The sequence below is a fragment of the Lontra canadensis genome, unplaced genomic scaffold (assembly GCF_010015895.1).
Source record: "Lontra canadensis isolate GAN:19392208 unplaced genomic scaffold, GSC_riverotter_1.0 scaffold36, whole genome shotgun sequence".
Lineage (NCBI taxonomy): Eukaryota > Metazoa > Chordata > Mammalia > Carnivora > Mustelidae > Lontra > Lontra canadensis.
The window spans coordinates 8,715,701-8,741,483 of record NW_022631030.1 but is presented as its reverse complement, the minus strand read 5'-3'; the positions used below and the strand labels follow the sequence as shown (position 1 = coordinate 8,741,483).

Genomic DNA, 25,783 nt, shown 5'->3' with positions numbered 1-25,783 from the left:
CCAGTTGGCAACTCAAGTCCACCATGTTCAAAACTGAATGTATACATTTACAAATATTTGTACTCTTCCTGAGTTCTCTGTGTTTATAGTAACACCATAGTTTATCCAAACACCTACGTGAGTATCTTTGGGAATTTTTTGTCTATTTCTATCCCCTTTGTGGGAAGTCCTGAACACATAGTATAATGGACAAAAAGCAGACAATGTCTACCTGGACCTTAACCTAAATGTGAAATTGGGTCCACAGGGACACTCTTCACCACTTTTCCACAGAAATGTGTTGAAAAAGTTTTTACAACTCAGAACTATGGCTTCCAGAAGGGTAATCAGACTGTACTGATGAGATAGTTTCTGTTGAAGTAGCTACGTTAGAGGACTGTAGTCAGTCTTGGGTGTGGGGGGGGCTCTAGAGTTTTGTGGTGGGGGAATTCTTCCACACAGGAAGTTGATGAAATCTCTACCAATAATTCTGAGATTTTTAACCCAAGCCAATGCATCCCTATTGCATAGCTGAGAACCAATCTGAATTCCAATGTCAAAATTTCACTGATGGGTCTCCATGCTTCTTTGTAGAGACTGGTGATGGCGGTGGCTGTGTTGGAAGGGGACCCAGAAAGAAAGTCCTGGCTGCTGACACATTCAGTCTTTGTAGAGCTGGGCGATGGTGGTGACTGAGTTTCTGAAGATGTGTTACAGCTTCTGCTGCTTGTGCTCTGGCAGCGTGGTGGCCGCCACCTCCTCCTGCATTTTGGCTCCTACTTGGAGAACCAGTGCTTGGGCCTCTGCTCCTGGTTCAGGGCCTCATCTTCCTTCTTGTGCTCCTATATCCCCTGTGACCTCTGGCGGCTTAGACAGTACAGCTGCAGCCATATGCTCCTCATGTGGGACCCCCTGCATAGGAGTGCTGTCATTGAGCAGCCTGGTCATGACTCCTTGTAGCCATCCAGGCCTCCAGCACACCTCAGCCCCATATGGCTGGGGATGATCCCCACCCCGGGGCTTCCCCACCTCATGGGCCCTGCTAAAGGTCACCTTGGACCTATGGACCTTTACCACCCTCACCTCCCCAGCAGAGTCATCTACTACACCCGCCATGGTGCTACTGACCACCAGGTCCACCTGAAAGATTCAAGGTATTGTTTCTTTTTTATTACACTTTTTTGTCTTTGGTTTTTAGAAATTTGACTATTTTGTGTTTTGGTGTGGATTTCTTTGGGTGTAATCCTGTTTGAATCTGTACATTTGTGTCTTTTGCCAAATTTGGGAAATTTGGAAACTTCCTGCAAATTAAACACTCTTTTAGCGCAGTTTCTCTTCTCTTTCCAGGACTGTGGTGACATGAATATTGGATTTTTTTTTTTTGTTATAGTGCTATAGGCCTCTTAGACTCTCTTCAGTTTTTTCCCAGTTACTTTTTTGTATGCTCTTCAGATTGTGTAATCTTTCTTGTTCTACCTTCTAATTCATTGATTCTGGTCCATTTTGTTGTTGAGTCCATTCACAAAGTTACTAATTGGAGCTAAAATTTCCCTTTTGTTCTTCTTTGTTTCTCTTATTTCTTTGCTGACATTTTCTGTTTCTTAGCTGAGACTTTGCATTTTTTAATTTGTTTCAAGTGTGTTCATAATGTTTATTGAAACATCTTTATCATGACTTTCAAGTAAGTCTAACATCTCTGACTTCTCAATGTTGGCATCTGTAATTGTCTTTTTTCATTTAGTATATAGTCTTCTTTGTTCTTGGTATGACAAATGACTTTTGATTGAAACCTGCCCATTTTCATATTATATTATGAGACTCTGGATCTTATTTTAATCTTCATTTTAGTCTGTGTTTTTTGTTTTGTTTCATTTTGTTTTGTTTTCCCCTAACACTGCCCCAGTGGGAGAAGGGAGGGATTGTTATTACTGCAGGTTGAATTAGAAATTTATGTTCCCCTCTCAGCCTTTGTTGACATTCAAAGGTGGAAACCCCTCAATACACTGAATGGAAATGGGAATTCTGGCTCCCCACATATTCTTCACAGATGCTGTGGTGAGGGTGGTCTCACTGATGCTGGGTAATTAGAAGTCCTGACTTTCCACTAGGCCTCCTCTGACGACTTCCGTGCATGCACACACGTGTGTGTGTGTGTGTGTGTGTGTGTTTTGTTGATACAACTTAACGTAACCTCATGAGGGTAGACAGGTTCCCACTCCGTCTTTGTTACCATGAGTGTAAGTGGAGCCAGTTTTTTTTTTTTTTTAAGTATTATTTTAATTTTTTAGGTTGTCCCTATCCTGGTCTTTTGCCTAGAGAGAGGTAGCTTTTGTCTGGTCTTTATCAATTTGTCAATTTAATTTTTAAAAATATATGTGCTTATTGAAACTTTTTGTTGCCAGCTTCTCCAAATTTGGCATGTAGGATGCAAAAAGTAATCCAGGGAACTGACTGTGAGTCCCCAGTTCTGTTACAAGTGTATCTCTTCCTCTCTACCTTTAAGAAATGTCTTATGTTTGTTTTATATATATAATGTCCAGGGTTTTTAGTTGTGATAAGAGGAAGAATAAGAGAAAATATACCATCTCCACCCTCCCAGGAGCAAGAGTCCTATTTGGTTCTTTTCAAATTTTCTGCCTGTTAAAATATTTTATTTTATAATTTGTTTTAAGAATATTTGTCATTGCTTATTGAAACAGTTTTATGTTTACTGCATTAAAATTCTTGTCAAATAATTCTAACATCTGGATTATATATAGAGAGAAAAATATAGAGTGAGAAATTTTTTTCACTAATGAAATTTTTCTGTTCCTGGATCCTAGTAGGATTCTGCAATGCATTTAGTTGTTATTTCTCCTTAGTCTTCCCTGATCTCTATTTTCTCAGTCTTTGCCTTTTTTTTAATGACTATAATGATTTTGAAGAGTATAGGTAGATATGTTGAATAATGCCCTTATTTGGGTTTGTGTGCTGCTTTTTGATTATTAGATTGGGTTGTACATTTTAGAAAGAATAACGTAGAGTGAGGCGCCTGTCATGGTCTGTTGGATATCAATATGACATCGCTAGTGATGTTAACTTTGGTGAATTGCTTAAGGTGGTGTCTGTCAGGGAGAAAAATACACTGTTTTCCCCCTTTCCATACTCAGTCCTTTGGAATCAAGTCATTAAGTCTAGGGGAGAGGAATTAAGCTCTATGTCCTTGAGAGGAGTTATTCTTGAAATTCTTCTCAAAGGACATTTGTTCTTTCTCTCCCATAACAATATAGATCCATGGATATTGAATTTATTTTTGGGGCATCATACTTAGTCAAAAAGCTAAACTCAGGGGTCCATCGACAGATGACTGGATAAAGAAGATGCGATACACACACATACAATGGAATATTACTCAACCATCAGAAAGAATGAAATCTTCCATTTGCAACAACATGGATGGAACTAGAGGGTATTAGGCTAAGCCAAATAAGTCAGTCAGAGAAAGACAAACACAGTATGATTTCACTCATATGTGGAATTTAAAAAACAAAACAGATGAACATAGGGGATGGGAAGGAAAAATAAAATAAGATGAAAACAGAGAGGGAGGCAAACCATAAGACAGAGTGAACTCTAGGAAACAAACAAGGTTGCTGGAGGGGAGGGGAGTGAAGGGATGGGGTAACTGGGTGATGGGCCTTAAGGAGGGCACATGGTGTAATGAGAACTGGGTGTTATATGCAACTGATGAATCACTAAATTCTACCCCTGAAACTAGTAATATACTATATGTTAACTAAATTGAATTTAAATAATTTTAAAAAACCACAAATATTCACCAAAGCAAAAAAAAAAAAAAGCTAAATTCAGAGGTTACATGTTATATGATTTCATTTCTTGTTCTCTAAAAGCATCAATTGTAGAGATGGAGAACAGGTTGGTGGTTGCTGGAAGATAAATGCAGGGGAGGGGGATTGGTGTGACTATAAAGGGGTAGAATAAAGTAATGGAACTTCTGTATCCTAATTGTGATGGTCATTACATGAATCTATACAAGGGATCAGATTGAATTGATCTACGCACAGTCACACACACACACACACCAGAAACACTCAGTACATGTAAAACCACTGAAAACTGAAGAACATCTGCAGCCCTAAAGTCTAGTTATTGTACCGAAGTCAGTTTCCTGGTTTTGCTTTTATACTACAGTTGTTGAAGATGTCACTGTGATAGGAATCTGGATGGAGTTCAAGGGAATCCGTATATTATTTTTACAATTACCTGTGAATCTATACTCATTTAAGAAAAATTTAGATGCCTTCTCACAAGCACAAGTAGAAATTAATATATATGCTGAAATTCTAAGGTAATATTTTCTTGAAATGGGAGCCTACTAACACTTACTTTTCTTATAGATTTACTTTTAAATGTTGAAAGCAAAGACATATTGAGTCAGAACAGTTTCATGGGATAACGGATTCTTAGTCTATCAAATAACTTCTCATTAAACAATTATCTGCAAACACAATTAAAAATATCCTTTCACTATATGCCTATAAAATATGCATAAACAATGATTATTTGAAGGTTCTCAAAATATTAAAAAGAGCATAATAAATAAACTTTACTGTTCAGTTCACAAATTCTGGCTAAAACAAATGTGTTACCTAGAAAGATAATTAGTGACATTTTTTAGATTCTATTTATCTGCATCTTTATAAGGGACAGCAGAGGGTCCTTTCTTGTAAAACCTGGGGAATATATAATCCCTGATGGGAAATTAGCATTTACTGTCACAATTAGGGTGTAAACTCAGACATCAATTTCTTCCCTATAGAATATATCATGATAGGAAGATCTTAGGGGAGACCTATACCTAGATTTCTAATGAGGTCCAAAAGAATTATAAGCCTTATGCAAAAGCCTTGTTCTCTATGACATGGTACGTCTGATGTCAGCTCCGTGGTTTCCCTTCGAACTCTCTTAGTAAATTTACAACTAGAAGTTTGATCTACTCTTCAGACCAACTCCTGGAATATTCAGTCTGGGAGATCTATGCTATTGCTCTTTTGCCTATAAATGAAGAAGATCCTGTGACTGTATCTGCTTAGTTTTGATATTATAAAAGCCAGTTCCTACAGGACAGTGGAGGTGAAACTCACAAAGACTCTACACTGAGTTCTCACAATGGAAGGAAAGCGAGTTATGCAAGTTTCTATTTTTCTCTCACTCTGTTGCTGAAAAATGGTGAAAAGTATTTATTTTTAATAACAAGAAACTCAAATATGCAACTCTGACCTTACTGACTGCATTATTCTCAGCACACCCTTCTGGTGTTGGGATCATCCTCAGTTTGGTAGCAGGAGACCTACAGCAGCTTCAAGTGACATGGTCAGAAAATAGGCACATCGGAGGAAGAAAAGTTTTGTTTTTTTTTTTCCCTAGAAATATTTTTTTGCTGAAATATACTATAGATATGGAAAAGTTTACATGTCATAATCAGTATACAGCTTGATATATTTCTACAAATGTTACTAATTTAATCAACATTCAAATATTTCATGCCCTCCTACAAAGCAAAGGAAACTCATCTACTTTGCTTTGTTCATCATCTTTCCAGCTAGGATGGAACAAAGGAAGTGAATGTGTAGAAGCACCCAGAGTCTAGTTAACTACAAATCTTAGGCTACCAAGGGTCTCCTCAATAAGTGTTATCAGTAATTGACTTTGTGGATTCTTGTAGTAAAGGATTTGGAAATCCTCTGAGACACTTCCTTCTAGGAAGCAAAACATCTGGATGGTTGCTACCCTAGCAGATTTTTCTCTTTTTTGATAGTCATCATGGGGGCACTGACGTATTTGGTAGGGTAATGGAAACATGAGTAGGAATTAGGAAGTGAAGGATAGGATGAGTGGGAAGCAGAGATGGGGATAGCTCCCCACTACCAAAGCTCACCAACAGGTAGCCTTTATCCTCAACTGCTCCATCCCTGTATCTTCTAGTAAAGACGGGAGCAGTTGTTTGTCACGTGCTGGTCATGCAACAAGACAGAGTGGTTTTAATGTTGAAAGGTGTATGTGCCAGTCCACTCTGACCCTGTGGAGTGAAGGAGGACTTATGCTGGTCTGAGTCTTCTTCTCATAATTAAGAGTGTGTACGGAGGGGTAGAAAGCTGGGGTTTCTATTAACGGGACTTTCTTCTGTCCTCACAGATTTCCAAAGAGGACAATATTGGTTAGAAATGACTCCTCAGTGACTGAATTTCTTCTTGCTGGATTAACAGACCGCCCAGAGCTCCAGCAACCCCTCTTTTTCCTGTTTCTGATGATCTACATTGTCACTGTAGTGGGCAACCTTGGCTTGATCATTCTCATCGGTCTCAACTCTCACCTCCACACCCCCATGTACTACTTCCTCTTCAACCTATCCTTCATTGATCTCTGTTACTCTTCTGTTTTCACCCCCAAGATGCTGATGAACTTTGAATCAATGGAGAACATCATCTCCTATGACGGGTACATGACACAGCTGTTTTTCTTTCTCTTTTTTGTCATCTCAGAATGCTACATGTTGACCTCAATGGCCTATGACCGCTATGTGGCCATCTGTCATCCATTGCTGTATAGGGTCACCATGTCCCATCAGGTCTGTTGCTTGCTAACTGTTGCTGCATACATGATGGGATTTGCTGGAGCCTCTGCTCACACAGGCTGCATGCTTAGACTGACCTTCTGCCATGTCAATATCATCAACCATTACCTGTGTGACATTCTTCCTCTTCTCCAACTCTCTTGCACTAGCACCTATGTCAATGAGGTGGTAGTTTTGATAGTCGTGGGAATTAATATCACAGTACCCAGTTTTACCATCCTGATTTCTTATGTCTTTATCCTCACTAGCATTCTTCATATCAGATCTGCTCAAGGACGATCAAAAGCCTTCAGTACTTGCAGCTCTCACATCATTGCTCTTTCTCTTTTTTTTTGGGTCAGCAGCATTCATGTATCTTAAATATTCTCCTGAATCTATGGACCTGGGAAAAATTTCTTCAGTTTTCTATACTAATGTGGTACCCATGCTCAATCCTCTGATCTACAGTTTGAGGAACAAGGATATCAAGGTTACACTGCAGAACACCCTGATTAAAATATGGAGAAGAAACATGCTGTAATTACAAGGCATAGTGTAAAGGAATTTGATTTTTAAAAATTTTTGTTAGTATTTTTCAGGAAGAGGTTTTGATCATTATCAATATTTATGCAGATTGTGTTATCTGTGTTTTAATAGATTCATCTTATCATTTCCCTTATGTCATTTCCCTATGTTATCTCATTTTTTGCTTCCATATTCCTGCACCTGATAATAGTTTACTAAATAACTAATAACTAATAACTAATAACATCTTTATAAAAAGAACAAGTATACAGATTTTTTTTTCCATACTGTTTCTGTCTCTGGGCTATTCCTAACCTGGACAAATCTGATAAAATTCCCAAGTGTCAGAAAGTTGAAATTACAGCTTGCTCACCTAAACCCAGAAGTGTGAATTACTTTAGAAACATTCTTTTTCTTTTCCATATTGTCACTGGTATAGGCAACAGGCTTCTATGAGATGTGTTCATTACAAACTACGTATATAGCTTAAAGTATAATCAAATCCTTTTGGTCTTTTCATTTTGTTCTATTTTTTTACTAACTTTTCTTTTGATTATTCTGTTCTTTCTTGTTCCCTTTGAAAATGGTCAAATGTGTATTACACAGCACCTGCGTTTGGGAACTTCAGTCAGCCCAGTTCATTTAATACCGAAGTGAATACATATGACTCCACCTTTTATTGCCAAAAATAGTATTAACATAGTATGACTACAGAAATAATACATATGTATCTCAGGATCCAAATATAGGGGATGACTGGTATATCAGATATTTTGAAAAAGAGCCTAAAGTTCTCACTGTAGTCTGTTATTTATCACTTAAAAGAAAATAATACATATTGGGAGAAACATGTTAGACATTATTTTACCTTTTTAATGATGTTTATAATGAAAAAAGGGTATATACTAATGATAATAAACTATTCCTAGCAACATTTTGTGAGCTTACTTAAGTCTGTGTCTTAGTCCATTTGGACTGTTATAACAAAATACTACAGAATTGGTGGCTAATAAACAATGGAAATTTATTTCTCACAGTTCTGGAGGCTGTAAGTCCAAGATCAGGATGCCAGTACGAATGGCTGAGGGTACTCTTTTAAGTCACACACCTGTCATTATATCCTCACATAGTGGAAGGCACTAGTGATCTATATGGAGCTGTTTTTATTTTATTTTATTTTAATTATTTTTATTTTTTATTTTTATTTTTTAAAGATTTTATTTATTTATTTGACAGAAATCACAAGTAGGCAGAGAGGCAGGCAGAGAGAGAGAGAGGAGGAAGCAGGCTCCCTGCTGAGCAGAGAGCCCTATGCGGGGCTCGATTCCAGGACCTTGAGATCATGACCTGAGCTGAAGGCAGAGGCTTTAACCCATTGAGCCACCCAGGCTCCCCTGGAGCTGTTTTAATAAGGCACAAATCACCCTCATGAGAACTCCATTGTCATGACCTAAGCACCTTCAAAAGGCCCCACATCCTGATATGTTTGCGGGTTAGGATTTCAACATTTGACCATAGCACTTTGTCTCACCAAGAAGATAATAAGGATTTAAAGTATATACTGTTTCCTATAATTTTCCTGTTTCTCAATGTTTTTCTCATTTGTATATTTAGAATGTCAGATATATTGGGAGGACAAGAAATACTTGTTGAATTGGATTATCTTGTTTGAATAACAACAATAATGTTTATTGCTAAATCAATAAATTATATTAATGAATACATAATATATATTAATTAATAAAATTAATATAATATAATAACAATAATAAATCAGAAAGAACTTTGGGGTATAATTTGTTTGTGGGAGTGGACTGTGGCAGTCATAAGGAGGTGCTGCTCAACTCTTCAAGAGAACCAGCTGTGGGAAGCATTGTTGACTGATAGTCTATAGCTTATACTCCTTTGGATTCACTGTTGTGTTCAGGCAGAGTCCATGTTCACTCTGAGATGTCCCCAGCCAATGACTTAGTATGATGGGTCATAGAGGGGCTGGCCAATAGCTGTGTAACATAGGTGTCTTCTGATAGGCATTCTTTGTTTAGGTACTTCCAGTCATCCTAACAGAGATATTCTGGAAATGCACTGTAGTCTGAGATTTTCCTACCATGTCTTTCATTCTCTCTCTTCTTTCTTAGGTGTCAGAGTTTCAACCCAGTTTGAAGATCTTTATCACTGACTCCCTCTCCCTCCCATTTTATCCTTCACAGCTATTTGCCACAATAAATGCCTTGGAAGTCTAATTATTTCTTGGCATCTGCTCCTTGGGGACCTCTAGATGACACAGAAGGTTTACACTAACTGATTTTAACACTTAAATTTAGGCTTTGATAATGAAGAAAGATCAGTTTTGTTTTAAAGATAGATAAATAAGTCATGGTACAGCACAGAAGGTTCAGAAAGAGATCCTTACTTATATAGTCAATTGATTTTTTACCAGGCAACAGAGTAAATCCATAGGGATAGGAAAATATTTTAAGCAATTGATTCTGGAAATTCTGTTCTTGAGAAAACAATGAAGTGATCTCTACCTCACACCATATACAATGATTAATTTTAAATGGATCAGACTATACATGTAAAGGTTAAACATAAATCTTCTAGAAGAAAACATAAGAAAGTATGTTGGTGTAGACATAGATTTCTTAGACTTATTCTAGAAAGCACTAAACTCAAAAGAAAAAAAAAACAAAGACAAAATAAACTTCATTAATATTAGAGCATCAGTTTACCAAAAAAATTCATAGGCAAGCCACAGATTTGAAGAATATTTGCATACCTGTATCTGAGTCTCTGATAAAGGTGTTGTAACCCTTACATATAACAAGTTAAAAATTAAAAGATACCTCAATAATGAAAGACCATTTCATAAATGGGCAAATGATTTGAAAGCCCAAAGTCCCAAAGGAAGGCACACAAATGGCCAATAAACACATGGAAATGTGTTTAACTTTCTGCACCTCCTTAGATGCATAGTCAGTAGCTGGACAACACTCCCTGGGCAGCTGTACTGTCCTCCCTTCCTTCATTGCATGGTCTCTGCCCCTTGAGAGGCTCAAGCACTTATTGACCTCCTCATTGGTCTCCGTCCATGTTGGACCCAGCACTGGGGGAACCTCTACTTCAGACGTCCAAGCACTTTCAAACCCTCCATTCCTCCAAGCACTAATCCTAATTCTAATCTGAGATTCTAGAATCTGATCATGCTTCCTCTTTCCATGTGTTCTACCAGTTATGAGTGTGGTAGCTATTTTATGTAGTTTAATAGTCTTTATATTTTTCAATGTTTTTGTCTTTCCACCTTGCAATATCTGAATAAACCAATTCTTTGTTTTAAATATACTTCATAAGAAGCACATATTATACCATTTGTTTTTCTGACTGTACCTTGCCTATTACAGGTACCACATTTTATGTGATTTTGATGGATTGATTTGTTCACTTTAGGAGACATTGTCTTGCCTATCAGCACATTCCAAACCTTGACGGCAGTGATTTAGTCAGAAGTAGACATTTAACTTCTCTTTTCTACCATAACTGTTTTTTTTTTTAAACTTTTCTTTTCTCCCTAGAGTTACTGAGTTGGTAAGATTAAATGTAGGGATTTTGATGGTTCTCTTTTTGCTACATGGGGACAACTCATCTGGGATTAAAACTGAATAGAACCATGAGAGACCATGGACTCTGAAAAACAACCTGAGGGTTTTGAAGGGGCGGGGGGTGGCAGGTTGGGGGAGCCAGGTGGTAGGTATTAAGGAGGGCACGTATTGCATGGAGCACTGGGTGTGGTGCAAAAACAATGAATACTGTTACGCTGAAAAGAAATTAAAAAAAAAAAAACTAAATAGAACCAAGAAGAACAAAAAGGGGGAAGCGAGACATGCACACGAATGACTTAGTCCTATACAGCTATACAAGGAACCATGTACATCCTCAGCTTAGCAGCTTTACACACTTTTGTGGTATAGGCTGGCTTATCTAGACAGATCCAGCTTGAATTTCTGTCACTTAACTTGAAGGATTCTTAATGCACCCTCTATAAAATATTCCACATATACCACACAATTCTGCATAGTGTAATGGTAAAAGAAATCAGTTCTGGGTTCATAGACACTTAAATATTAATGTTGCTCTGGCACTTGCTGTCTTGACCATGGAGCAATCGATGAACCCCTTCTTGCCTGATTTAGAGGGTGGGCATGAGGAGGACATAAGGGAAGGTGAATAGAGAATCTAGCACAGTGACCAGCTAACAATAACTAAGAGTGGTACAAATTTCAGTTTCCTTGGCTATATTGAGAAATCATTGGGTCAAGACCTGTACCTCATTTTGTGTGTGTTCACTCTTACAGTCTAGATGCTCAAAAATTGTTCATTAAATGTAGTGAATCAGGAAAATCTCTAAAGAGAGTCTATTTATGGAGTGTTAGCCCTCATGCACCATCTACTTTGGGTAGAATAGGATTCTCAGGACCTGGAATATTACATTCCAGACTCCAGGTTCCTCTGGACTTAGTATGCTTCTAGGTTTCATCCTAGAATTGCAGTGGAGGACTCTGGTTAAAGATGGAAGACTAAGATAAGCAACTTGTCTCTATTTCTTCTTGAAACTCACCAACATGACAAAAAAGGGATTAAAAGTGGCATTAACTCACCTACTTTACTATTATAACGATGTAACAGTAGGAATTAGGAATAGAGAGCAAGAAGAGAGTGTGCATGTTTGTACAGTGATGGTACAGGGTAGAAAAAGTTACAAATTCTCATCTTAGTAGGAGTACTGGTTAGAAACTATTAGAGTAATCTAAATTAGAGATGAAGAGAGGATATAGAAGCTGTATAAGAGGGAAAGCCAAATATTTCAAGGAGTTGGATTCTCTGGGAATTGGAGACTAGATGAAGACGGCCAGTGAGAGGAAGTTGCATTAAGATTAGTTTGTAGATTAGTTGCCTGGATGATGTAAAAAATGTGCTGACTTTAGTTTTGAGCACTTTGAGGCAGAGGCACATAAGATAGACCTTTTTGAGAGGCATTTATGGAAGTCCACCTACATGTAGCTATGGATCTACATACGGATTGGCAGTTCTCAAAATGAGTGATTTTACCACCTAAGGGATATATGCCAGTGTCTGAAGGACATTTTGATTACCACACGTGGTGGTGGTGGATACTACTGGAATCTAATGGGTAGAGGCCAGGGATGCTTTCTTCTTAGGATACACAGGACAGCTTCACAATGAAGAATTATCTAGTCGCCCCCCCCCCAAAAAGGAATTATCTAGTCCAAAATGTCAATAGTGCCAAGGTTGAAAAAATCTTGATATAATGAATATGGATTGGAAATAGGGGAGGGATACCAACACTTAGGCTCTTTTTATGTGTTGGGCATGTTTCCAATACTTTATATGATTTAACTCCTTTAATCCCCACAACAACCCTATGAAATTTCTCCTTTAAAACTCATTTGTATCTGTACATAGGTATTAAATAGATATGAAAATATACATACAAGGGCCAGAGAAGTTATATCACTGTCTTCAGTCTCACAATTAAGGATTTTCAAGTCCAGATTTGACTTGAGGGCCCACTCTCTCTCTCTTTCTTTTTATTATTTATTTATTTATTTATTTATTATTATTTTTTCTTTTCAAATTTTTATTTAAACTTTATTGATTTCAGGAGTAGAATTCAGTGATTCATCACGCACATACAACACCCTGAACTCATCATATCAAAGTGCCCTCCTTAATACCCATCACCCATCAAGCCCAGCTCCAACACTCCCACTCTTCTTTTTTTTTTTTAAGATTTTATTTATTTATTTGAGAGAGAGAAAGAGAGAGAGTGAGAGAGAGTATGAGAAGGGAGAATGTCAGAGGGAGAGGCAGACTCCCCGCTGAACAGGGAGCCTGATGTGGGACTCATCCCAAGACTCCAGGATCATGACCTGAACTGTAGGCAGTTCCTTAACCAATTGAGCCACCCAGGCATCTGTAACACTCCCACTCTAACCACTTTGCTAAAACATCCCTTTATAGACGTGAAATCCACAAGCATGGGCAATGCTAAAGCTATGATTTAGTTTTACTAACGCAACCCCAGAGACTTCAGGTAAGTGCTAGAAAGGGCAAGTGACTGTGCCCCAGACTTTCCTCTTAGAACTGTGCATAGATTCCAGGGGGTGAGGAAGGAAGTGACAAAGGGAGGCACTCATTCCTTTGCACTGGGGATTAGGAATTCCTATTGTGAAATTATAAACTGAGCAAAACATTGAGTCTCAAAGGATCCAGTGTTGGGCCTCTGACACAGGATATGAATATGGGTCCAATAATTTCTACCCTCAGTGGACTCATTTAACTTGGAAGGAAATAATGAGGGAGAGAATAATTTTCTGTGCTACGAATCAATTTTCTTAGAACTACAGGTCATGGAATAGATTCCCATTGGAGTCACCTGATTGTTTTGGAGCTCATATAAGGTTGTTTTCTTCCTTTCAAGTGAAGAGGACTTCTGGGCAAATTCTCAAGTACAGATCATGGCCTGTTCTCCAGAATACCTCTTTTAGCATGTCAAAGACTGAGGGCTGTGCTGATGTATACTGTCTCCTCTCTTGACAGACACTTTGACACCCCAGGACTGTAGAGTAGAAGTGGCTTTAAGGTCTAGCAGAGTGAGGCCTCCAGGAAAAGGAAAATGAGGGTAACACTACCAATTTATTAATTTATTATTCTTGTCATCCGTAATCCTGAATGGAAACTGGGGAGAAGGGAGGAAATGACATGCAGAGACATTGGGGGTCTTGAGATCAGCATTCTTTCTGCACAAACTGCATGAGTGGGAGTAAAGGAGAAAATGAGGAATCATTAGGAATAATCAGAAGTCTTGTTCCTTGGATTCCTTGCATGACAACCCTGTGCATTGTAAACCAGCAGATCATTCTCTCCCTCTGGAGACAAAGAGTGAGGGTCCATTGTTAATGCTACCTTCTACCTCTGTTCCTGCAGATCATACCTGTGAAGTGAATGGCTGTGAAGAATGACTCCTCTGTAACTGAGTTTATCCTTACGGGATTAACAGACCAACCTGAACTCCAGCTACCTCTATTTTTTCTGTTTTTGGTGAACTATGTGGTCACTGTCGTGGGCAATTTGAGCTTAATTAATTTAATTTACCTGAATTCTCACCTTCACACCCCCATGTACTTTTTCCTCTTCAATCTGTCCTTTATAGATCTCTGTTATTCATTTGTCTTCACCCCCAAAATGCTAATAAGTTTTATTTCAGAGAAGAACATCATCTCCTTTACAGAATGCATGACTCAGCTATTTTTCTTCTGCTTTTTTGTCAACTCTGAGTGCTATGGGTTGACAGCCATGGCCTATGATCACTATGTGGCCATCTATAAACCCTTGCTGTACACAGTTACCATGTCTCCTCAGGTCTGTTCTCTGCTGATATCTGGTTCATATGTGATGGGGTTTGCTGGTGCCATGGTCCACATGGGGTGCATGGTTAGACTGATCTTTTGTGATTCCAATATCATCAACCATTACATGTGTGACATGTTCCCTCTCTTCCAGCTCTCCTGCAGCAACACCTATGCCAGTGAGCTTGTGATTTCTGTTATTGTGGGCACAGTTGTCATTATATCTAGTCTCATTATCTGTATTTCTTATATTCTGATTCTTTCCAATATCATTCACATCTCTGCATCTCAGAGTTTGTCCGAAGCCTTTGGCACCTGTGGCTCCCACCTAGTAACTGTTGGTCTGTTCTATGGATTTGGGTTGCTCACTTACGTCAAACCACCATCCACTGGGTCTGTGGGCCAAGGGAAATTTTTCTGTGTTTTACACAAATGTGGTGCCTATGCTCAGCCCTTTCATTTATAGTCTCAGGAACAAAGATATCAAACTTGCTCTGAGGAAAACCCTGAAGAGATTTTCAAACTGAGAAGAACCATCTATCTCTCCTTTGTTGTGTCTTTTTCTCCACTTTCTGCGCTTCCTTATCCTCTTCTTCCTATTCTTTTTCCTTTTCTTTACCTTTCTAAAGTCTTTCTGGCAGGATTTTTACTTCAATTTCTTTCTTCTCTTCTTACTTGGTTTAACATGTGGACCTATTCTTGGACATGAGGGTCATCCTCCATTCCAAGGTGAATCCAAACTGATCTTTATTCCCCATATGAGTTGAAGACATTAGGATAACCTCCCCTATCTAAGGATAATACTACCTATTATTTTTTCTCTTGTCTATTCCATCCAAGGTAAGCCATTAAGTAGCGTGATGTCTTACCTCTTTCTTTCTTTCTTTCTTTCTTTCTTTCTTTCTTTCTTTCTTTCTTCCTTCCTTCTTTTTCTTTCTTTCTTCTTTTTTTTTTTTTTGCTTTCTCTGAAACAATTACACAGTGCGCTTTCCTGTTTTGAGGGTTTTATTACTTATAATTGCATTAAAACAGAGAAGGTATGACAAAAATTGTGGACACAGTATAGTGGTAAAAAAAAACTGCAGAAAATTTTAGCGTTCTTTTAATAATGGTTCTTGTTCTTGATTTTTAGTTCCATATAAGTAGAAGAAGTGAATACTCTGTTAAACCTAGCTTCTTTCTTTTATTCTTGAGAATGCTTGGGAATGAATGAGCCACACTATTCTGCTCACCTTTTCAATCCCCACTAATAATGAATACCACTCAGTAGTGGTGAACTGATATTTTGTCATAAGTAGAATTGAAATTGCTACCACTTGTCTATGTACCCATGGATTGTGATTGTGATTAAAAAATCACACAATAATATTCTTGACTACAGAATAGAGTGTCATGAACAATGTCAAGATTCTTTGTTTGCCTGTGTTAACAGGGATTCCCTTTTGCAAAGGAAGATCTGTACCTGCTTTCAAAAGACAAACAAAAATATATGGCAAAAACCTTGTCCTGTTGAGATTTATTCTTTCACTATATAATTTGATTCCTCCCTTTGGTCATATCAAATCTGTAGCCCATACATATGCCACATTCTTTACAAATTATATTAAAAGATAAGTCTCTTTAACCTGTTCTTTGGAGGAGGAAATAATTATGCAACTTGCTCAAGATTACTCAGCCAATGATGCAGAGCCCAATATTTTAATTCATGTTCATCTCACAAAGAAATGGAAGAGATGAAAGGAGAATTGTGAATGAATAAGAGAACTTCTGGAGAGTTTTACCAGAACAAGTGTGAAAATGGTAATTTCCTGGGAAAAATATCTTCAGCCAAGATGCCTGTCCAAAAGAGATTATCTACAGGCTTTGATGCCCAACTAGAAAAATGCACCTGTCCCCGGAAAAAATTGATTTTAAAGTAGGGGTAAGCAGGGTGAGTTACCAAGAGATGTTTCCTCACTATATCTATCTATCTATCTATCTATCTATATATATACTTTTGTGATCATTTCCTGGAATAGTAAGGCTGTGGAGTTTGGGAAGTGTCACACTTTTCAGAATATTATGTACACTTTAACAAGCTTGTTAGATATTATGCTCTCAGTTGGAAAAAAGCAATGAAAAAGAGTTCTTTATAATTAATACAATGGTAAACAGAGCTCTACAAAATTTTATTTTGTGTGTTACACAGAGAATAAACTGTCTATATCATCCATCACTACTTTTAATTGATAAAAGGATATTGCAAGGTAAGTTTTTCAGAATGAAGCAACTGTATCTACTAACTTTATCACAGGGCTGTATCTTACATTTTTTAAATTAACATATTATGTATTATTTGCTTCAGGAGTACAAGTCTGTGAATCATAAGTCTTACACAATTCACAGCACTCACCATAGCACATACCCTCCCCAATGTCCATAGCCCAGCCACCCTATTCCTCCCCCCAACCCCCCAACAACCCTCAGTTTGTTTCTTGAGATTAAGAGTCTCTTATGGCTTGTCTCCCTCCCCGGTCCCATCTTGTTTCATTTCTCTCTCCCTACCCCCCACGGCCCCCTGCCCTGCCTTTCAAATTCCTCATATCAGAGAGATAATATAATAATTGTCTTTTCTGATTTATCTTACATTTTTAATGTGAATCTGTGTTATAATCCTTGCCCGCAATGTGGGAAATTGAGCTATTGGTTGGACATTTGAAAGTATTAAGATATTATTATTTTGGGGCACCTGGGTGGCTCAGTGGGTTAAAGCCTCTGCCTTCGGCTCAGGTCATGATCCCAGGGTCCTGGGATAGAGCCCCGCATCGGGCTCTTTGCTCGACAGGAAGCCTGCTTCCTCCCTCCTCTCTCTGCCTGTCTTTCTGCCTACTTTTGATCTCTGTCTGTCAAATAAATAAATAAAATCTTTTTAAAAAATGTCAAAACTCAGAAATGAAGTGTGGATATTATAACCATTTCTGTTGAAATAAGAAAGATTATAAGGGAGTACTACAAACAGTTAAATGTCAACAAATTGGATAACATAGAGAAATGCATAAATTCCTGGAAATTCAAAGCTTACCATGACTAAATCATGAAGAAATAGAAAATCTGAATAGATTTATGACTAGTAAGGACATTGAATCAATAACTATAAATCTCCCCGTAAAGAAAAGTCCTTGACCTCATGACTTCACTGGTCAATTCTACCAAACATTTAAGGAATAATTAACATCAGTTTTTCTCAAGCTTTTTCATAAATGTAAAAGTATGGCACAGTTCCTAACTCAGGTTTTGAGGCCATCATTACACCAATACCAAAGGCAGACAGAGACACTACAAGAATTGACATCTATAGACCAATACCCTTAATGAATATTAATGCAAATATCCTCAACAAAATGCTAGCATATGAAATACAGCAGCATGTTAAATGGATTATAAAAAGTGAGATTATTCCTGGAATGCAAGGGTAGCTCAACATATGAAACTGACCGAAGTAACATACCACATAAATAAAATGAAGGAAACACACACACACACACACACACACACACACTCATGCCAATTGATTAAGAAAAAGAGTTGGACCAAATTCAACATCCTTTTATGATAAAAATTTCAACAGGATAAGACTAGAAGGAAACTACCTCAACAGAATAAAAGCTGTGCTTGAAATCTGGGAGCTCTTTCTCAAAGTTCAGGGTCAGGGGAAGGACACTCACTCTCATAGCCTCTATTCAACACAGCACTAGAATTTCTAGTCAGGACATTAGGCAAGAATTAGAAATAAATAAATTTCCAACTTGGAAAAGAAGAAGAAAAAACACCTCTCTTCTCAAGGGTTAGGATCTTATATGTAGAATATTCTAAAGAGTCAACAAAAATTAAGACCACAAAGGAACTTAGGAAAGTAGCAGGATACAAAGTCAACACACAAAGATTAGATGCCTTTATACACTAAAAATGAACAATCCTTAAGGGAAATTAAGAAAAAACAGTTCCATTTATAGCAGCATCAAATAGAATCAAATACTTAACCAAGGAGATAGAAGACTTGTAAAATGAAAGTGAAAAAACATTGCAGAAAGAAAATACAGAAGACATAAATAAATGGAAGCATACTCTATGATCAGGGATTGGAAGACTTAACTGCTGTTAAGATGTTGATACTACCCAGAGTGATCTACAGACTCAATATAATCCAAATCAAAATTCCAATGACTTCTTTTTTGCAGAAATAGAAAAACCCATTCTAAAATTCATATGGAAAGTCAAAGACCCTGAACAGCCAAAACAATCTTAAAAAGGAGTAAAGCAGGAAGACTCATATTTCCTGGTTGCAAAACTTATAAAAGCTGCATTAATCAAAGGAGTGTGGTATTGCACAAAGATAAACAGAGAGACCAATAGTAAACATGAGAAAACCACAATTAATTCTTGCATGAAATGGAAGATTTTTTTTGGATATGACACCATAACAAAGGCTACAGAAGCAAAGATACAGGTAAGTGGGATTATGTCAAATAAAAATCTTCTTCAGAGCAAAAGAAAAAATCAGCAAAATGAAAGGACAACCTATGGAATGAGAGGAAATACTTGTAAACCATATATCTGTTAAAAAGTTATATCCAAAATAAGCAAGGAACACCTAAAACTCAGTAATAATAATAACAACAATACAAAAGAAATGACTCTATGAAAAAGTGGGCAAAGGGCCAGAATACACATTTCTCCAAAGAAAGCACCTATGCGGCCAACAAGTATGTGAAAAGATGCTCAATATCACGAATCACCAGGGAAATGCAGATGCAAACCACAGGGAGATACCACCGCATGTCTGATAGAATGGCTATTATCAAAAAGGTAATATATAACAGGCATTGGTGAGTTTGCAGAAAAAAAGAAATCCTTGCACAGTGTTGGTCAAACTGTACAAGTTTCCTTTGTGTAAGAAGAATAAGTTCTGGAGATCTAATGTACACCAATGTCACTACAGTTAACAATACTTTATTGCATACTTTAAATTTGCTAAGAGAGCAGATCTGAAATGTTCACACTATAAAATAAAGGGTGAGCTTGGTGAAGGGTATTAAGGAAGACCAGGATTGCACGGAGCACTGGGTGTTACACGCAAACAATGAATCATGGAACCCTACATAAAAAACTAACAATGTGGCACCTGAGTGGCTCAGTCGTAAAGCATCTGCCTTTGGCTCAGGTCATGATCCCAGAGTCCTGGGATTGAGGCCCACATCGGGCTCCCTGCTCTGCAGGAGGCCTACTTCTCCCTCTCCCACTCTTCCTGCTTGTGTTCCCTCCCTCTCTGTATCTCTTTCTGTCAAATAAATAAATAAATAATCCTTAAAAAAAAACTGATGATATACTGTATGGTGACTAACAACACAATAAGAAAAAAAGAAAAAATAAAGGTAACTACGTAAGGTGATAGATACTTTAACTTGATTGTGATGATTATTTGAAAATGTTTACAAATATAAAAATCAAGTCATGTATCTTAAATACATAAAATTATGTGGTGCCTGGATGGCTCAGTCAGTTAAGCAGCTGCCTTCAGCTCAAGTCATGATCTCAAGCTCCTGAGATCAAGCCCTGTGTCTGGCTCTGTGCTCAGTGGGGAGTCTGCTTCTGTCTCTCCTTCTACTGCTCCCCTGCTTGTGCTTTCTTTCTCATGCTCTCTCTCTGTCAAATATATATATATATATATACACACACACACACACACACACAATTATTTTTTTATAGTATTTTTATTTAAAAATTTTATTTATTTATTTGACAGAGAGATACACAGCAAGAGAGGGAACACAACCAAGGGGAATGAGAGAGGGAGAAGCAGGCTTCCTTCCTAGCAGTGAGCCTGATGCAGGGCTTGATCCCAGAACCCTGGGATCATGCCCTGAGCCAAAGGCAGACGCTTGACGACTGAGCCACCCAGGTGCCCATATTATACTATTATTTTAAAATTACACCCGTAAAGATGGAAAAGAAAAAAAAAGAACTTCGACTCAATTTCTTTTTCAGTTATACTGAGATTGAATCATAGTTTCAAGATTTACTTTCATGACAAAATTTCAGTTGCCCCAGATAATAGAGATTGATTGAAACTTCTTGAACTAGGGAATGACATATCTGAGCTTTCAGAGCTCATTCTAGCAGAAGTTTAGATGGTAAAAAAAAGAGGGCATTTGTGGAAACGCTAGAAAATAATAACCACTACAGTTCAGTAGTAGAGTTAAAACCTAAAAACTGCCTCAATTTGTGTGGTGGTTGAGGAAAGAGGTGGAGGTCATTGTGGTTGTAGACCCTGTTGCTTAGCATGTGGGATATGTGGAAATATTCTGAAGATTTGCAACCAGAGAACCACATCACTCTCAAAAATATTTATGGACTTCCTAGTATGTACATTATGTACACTTAAGAAATAAATTGGATAAAATGATGCTTATTTTTAAAGAACTTACAATTTATTGGAGCACACAACAATTAAAGGGGAAAATGTCCAGTGAATGGGGTGGTGGAGAATCTCTTGGAATTTATGAGAACCTGTATAAAGATAGCTAACATTAGTTGACTGTTTATCATGGGATAGGCACTGTTCTAGCCATTTTACTTACCATCATCATAACAATCAAATGAAAGTGGTACTGTTTTTACCATTCCTATTTTACAATGATAAATCAGAGGAAAAAAGAAATTAGGTAATTTGCCTGGGGTTTTATAAGTAATAGTGAAGGTAGGAGTCGTACACACACTCTCAAACTCTGTAGCTCCAATTATTTGGTGTGTGTGTGTGAGAGAGAGAGATGAGAAGAAATAGGTGACCTCTTACGGAAATATTACAAAAAACACAGGGGAATGGTCAGGTACACATTTCCAATAGGTGCTTAGGAGTAAAAACTTCAGAAGGAATATATGACATGGCACATTATTTTAGAGATATCTCAGGAAAGAGAAAATTGATGTGAGATGCTCCCTTTTGAAAAAGGAGTTTCCTTCAGATAAAGTAATAAAGAATCCTGGAGGCAGAAGCCTTGCAGAAAATTTTCCAGTTAGTATATTCGAAGAAAGAGGGAAATAAACAATATAGTAGAATTCCCTTCAGAGATGAAGATGATAGGGAGATGGGAGTTCATTTTTGGCTCCATCTTGGGAGATGGACAATCCCTAGAGTGATGAAAAACCTTGAGTAAATTTGGAGTTCCTAAGGAACTAAAGACAGATGGATGGTCTAGGGTGTAAATACAATCCTCTTATTTCCTTTTCCACAATGAATCTAATCCCAAGGGGAAGAGACTGAGCAAGCTTCTACTCTACTTATAAGCAGGTGCATTGTATCATTAAACTCACATTCAGTCATCTGTATTTTATCAAGTGGCAAATGACATAAAGACTATTTTCCACTGCTTCTTGAGAGAACTCAAAGTCATTATCAGAAATTATGACCTGCAGTTTGGGAAGGTTTCTGGGGGCATACCTGAAATTAAGTGTATGTAACATCCTTTTGGAACAAAGGGGCAAAAACCTCAGAACCTGAAATTGCCCTTCCAGGACTTCAGGGGTAAAGACAATGATAAGGGAGTACTGAGATATTGTGATCTAAGGAGGGTGAGTCTTGAATTTCATTTATGAATGTCCTTCTTGTTATGAGATAGAAATCCAGAGATCAATATTATGTAACTTTCTTTTTAGTTTTTTTGCAGTTCTGAGATTCAAGTGAGGAGGAATTTGATCAAGGGGAAATCAGGGAATGTTCAGAGAGTTAAGGGGTGCAGGGATACAATATCTTTGTCAGTAAGTTCCCTCTCTGTGGATGGAACTCTCACTCTTCTGGATTTATGGCTTTTATTCTGGGACATGAAACCTGTCCTAGACTCTAGTTCCTTAATTTTGGATGGGAAACAATGTTCTTAGTCCCTACCTCCCAAGTCTAATGTGCATTAGAGAACAGTAGCAGGTTAGAGGATCTTTGCCTGCATTTTTACTTGATGGGAGGCTGAAGTGAAGGAAGAGATGGTGAGTCTAGAGAAGGACAATTGTGTCTTGGTCTATCCGGTGTCTCCCTTCTCCTTTTGTTTTTCCAGTGGTCATGTTTGTCTATGGCAGGACTAGACTTCCCTTTCTAGGCTAAATTGTGTAGTATTGGTTCTGTTTAGCTTATAAACCTCTAAAAAAGGGGAGAGTTAGTGTTTCCCAGTAACATGATAGAGGTAAAGACAGATTTTCTGGGTCCAGATTTGGTTAGTCTCAGCCCTCAGATATTCCCAGTATATATTCCCTTTTGTAGGTGGAAATACTATGGGAAGAGCTGGCTTTTTCTCTAATGTAATCCTGTTTCTCTATACTCACAGATCCCCTTGGGGAAGAATGGCTCCTACAAACTCCTCTTTTGTAACTGAATTCATCCTGGTGGGGTTAACAGACCTACCATATCTCCGGCTCCCCCTGTTCGGCTTGTTTCTACTCATGTATGTGGTCATTGTGTTGGGAAATTTGGGTTTGGTAACTAATTAGGCTGAATTCACACCTCCATACCCACATGTACTTTTTCCTCTTGAATTTGTCCTTCATAGACCTCTGTTATTCTTCTGTGTTTACACCCAAAATGCTGATTAACTTCACATCAAAGACAAATATTATCTCCTACAGCAGATGTATGACCCAGTTTTACTTTTTCTGTTTCTTTGCTATTTCTGAATGTTATGTGCTGACATCAATGGCCTATGATCGCTATGTGGCAATCTGTAACCCACTTTTATATAATGTTGCCATGTCCCCCAAAGTGTGTTCCGTCCTTATGCTTGGTTCATATTTGATGGCATTTTCAGGTGCCACGGCTCACATGCTGAGACGTCATGACCTTCTGTGATGCAAACACCGTCAACCATTATTTTTGTGACATCCTTCCTCTGCTCCAGCTCTCCTGCACCAGCACCTATGTCAATGAGCTGGTAGTTTTCATTGTGGTGGGCATAGATATCATTGTGCCCAGTGTCACCATCTTTGTCTCTTATGGTTTCATCCTGTCCAGCATCTTGCGCATCAGCTCCACTGAGGGCAGGTCCAAAGCCTTCAGCACGTGCAGTTCCCACATAATTGTTGTTTCTCTCTATTTTGGATCTGGTGCATTTGTGTATCTTAAACCATCTTCTGTTGGGTCAATGGGTGAGGGAAAAATCTCTTCTGTCTTTTATACCAATGTGGTACCCTTGATGAACCCCTTCATTTATAGCTTGAGAAACAAAGACATTAAACTTGCTCTGAGAAAAACCCAGAGTAGGAGAATGTTTTGATCATAATCACTATATGTGGGTATAGTTACAGGACTGGTATATTTGATTTCTTTTGTCAGAATAGTTTAGGTGGGAGTGTTCATATCCTGTATCTTTTTTACCACCATGATGGAAATTTTATTTTTCTGTCAGTCTGTTTCTAATATTTTTTGGTGGGTACAGTGACAAGTAGGGCTCCCCAATTCCCTCCTCTGCTTCAGGAATTCTGGGATGTAAACTGTGTAGAGGTGTGGAAATTCTCAGTGTGTTAGGGCATGTACTCCCCACCAGCTGAGAGCCTCTTTCTTCTTGTTCTGACTAGGTCTTTTGGTCCAGTAGACTCTTATTCCTTGAGAGCCATATAGCCCATAAAGTTCACCAACATGTTGCTGTAGCCAAATTCATTATACTAGAATATGAATTTGACTAAGTGGTCATTGAGGACAACCCCAGCCCCAGCGTGAAAGATGGAAGATTGGGTGTCATTTTTAAAGTTGCAAGTGACTACCTGATCCTCAGTGAAGCCCAGGAAGCTCTTGAGGGGGTCTTCTGATGCCTGATTCACTGTATTCTTGATGTTGTAGTAGTTGACAGCTTTCTCCAGGTGCTAGCTCAGATCCACGACTGACACTTGCGGGGTGGGGACATGGAAGGCCATGCCAGTGAGCTTCCTATTCATCTCAAGGATGAAGATGCTGATCTTCTTGGCCCCAGCTTCATGTAAGGCACAGACTTCTGCATTGAACTCCACAGCATACTCATCAGCAGCATCACCCCATTTGATGTTGGTGGCATCTTGGTCCTGGAAGATGAAGGTGGGCTTTGCATTGATGACAAGTTACATATTCTCTGCCTTGACTGTGCCTTTGAGTTTGCCATGGATGGAATCATACTGGAATATGTAGGTCATGTAGCTGAGGTCAATGAAGGTGTCCTTGACAGAAATAGCATTCACTTTCTCACAGTTAAAAACAGCCCTGGTGACCAGGTGTCCAATACCACCAAATATACTTACTCCAACCTTTACCACCTTGTCTTTGGGATGGTGCTGTCACTGCACCAGAAGATGTGGCTGTGTGTCAGACAGGGAGGAGCAGAGAGCCCAGTTTGTTTCCAATTTCTTTTTTTTTAAATTTAATTTTATTTATCCATTTGAGAGATAGAGATAGTGAGAGAGAGCATGAGAGGGTAGAAGGCAGAGGGAGGAGCAGGCTCCCCATGGAGCTGGCAACCCGATGTGGAACTCAATACCTGGAATCCAGGATCATGACCTGAGCCGAAGTCAGTTGCTTAACCAACTGAGCCACCCAGGTGCTCCTGTTTCTAATTTCTTGATAGAAGATCTTCCTTCCTCATCATTTTCACAGTGTCTTCTCCTTTTTCCCTCTTTAACCACTTACAAATAACATTAATGAATAAATTTGTCTCTGTTTTTTACATTGTCATTATGGATTTGTTTTTTTCTCCTGGAAAGGATAAACAGTTCTGTAAATGATCATGTAAAGTAACAGTATGGTGATCTTGTACCCATGGCGGGGTTCTTATACTGTGCTATTGGAATCAGAATCAAATATCTGTACTCCTGTCTATATACCTCCCTGGCCTTCAGTGTGTCTCCTTGAAATGTCATTGTTTCACAGATACAGCAGGTTCCAGAACATTCATAAAATATAATCCACTTTTCAGCTAAATGCTACATGTTAAATGCCTTTTGGCAGAGGTTTCATATTTACCACAGGACACATAAGTCATCTTTAATATGTATTTATTGCATAGACATGATACTGAAGCTGAGAAAAGTTAATGAATTACATCATACAGCTTATTAAGGAAATGTCTAGGTAAAGTGTAGCCTCCTGATTTTAAGTCTACTGCTCTTTCAAATATACTTTTTGTCTACTTCATTTTATTATTTTTATTTTTAGTTTATTCCAATAACCCTAAAATATGAGAACATTTTTTATTTT

At 38.1% G+C, this 25,783-nt stretch overlaps 3 protein-coding genes and 1 pseudogene across 3 annotated transcripts in view; all 4 read left to right on the top strand.

Annotated features, from left to right (window-relative positions):
• LOC116874336 (olfactory receptor 8B3-like) overlaps positions 1–675 on the top strand; it is a 33,055-nt gene extending 32,380 nt beyond the window's left edge. The window contains 1 exon segment of the mRNA XM_032869002.1: positions 574–675. Coding sequence (XP_032724893.1) covers positions 574–675 — 102 coding nt within the window.
• Positions 676–1,649: 974 nt separating this feature from the next.
• Positions 1,650–7,133, top strand: LOC116874335 (olfactory receptor 8B3-like). Its single transcript, XM_032869001.1, is given in 3 exon segments — positions 1,650–1,660; positions 6,202–6,940; positions 6,942–7,133. Coding segments are annotated over 3 exon segments (942 nt in total).
• A 6,983-nt stretch (positions 7,134–14,116) lies between these two features.
• On the top strand, positions 14,117–15,071 carry LOC116874384 (olfactory receptor 143-like). Its single transcript, XM_032869045.1, is given in 2 exon segments — positions 14,117–14,961; positions 14,963–15,071. Coding segments are annotated over 2 exon segments (930 nt in total). The 5' UTR covers positions 14,117–14,140.
• Positions 15,072–22,878: 7,807 nt separating this feature from the next.
• Positions 22,879–23,837, top strand: LOC116874383 (annotated as a pseudogene).
• Positions 23,838–25,783: the final 1,946 nt, after the last annotated feature.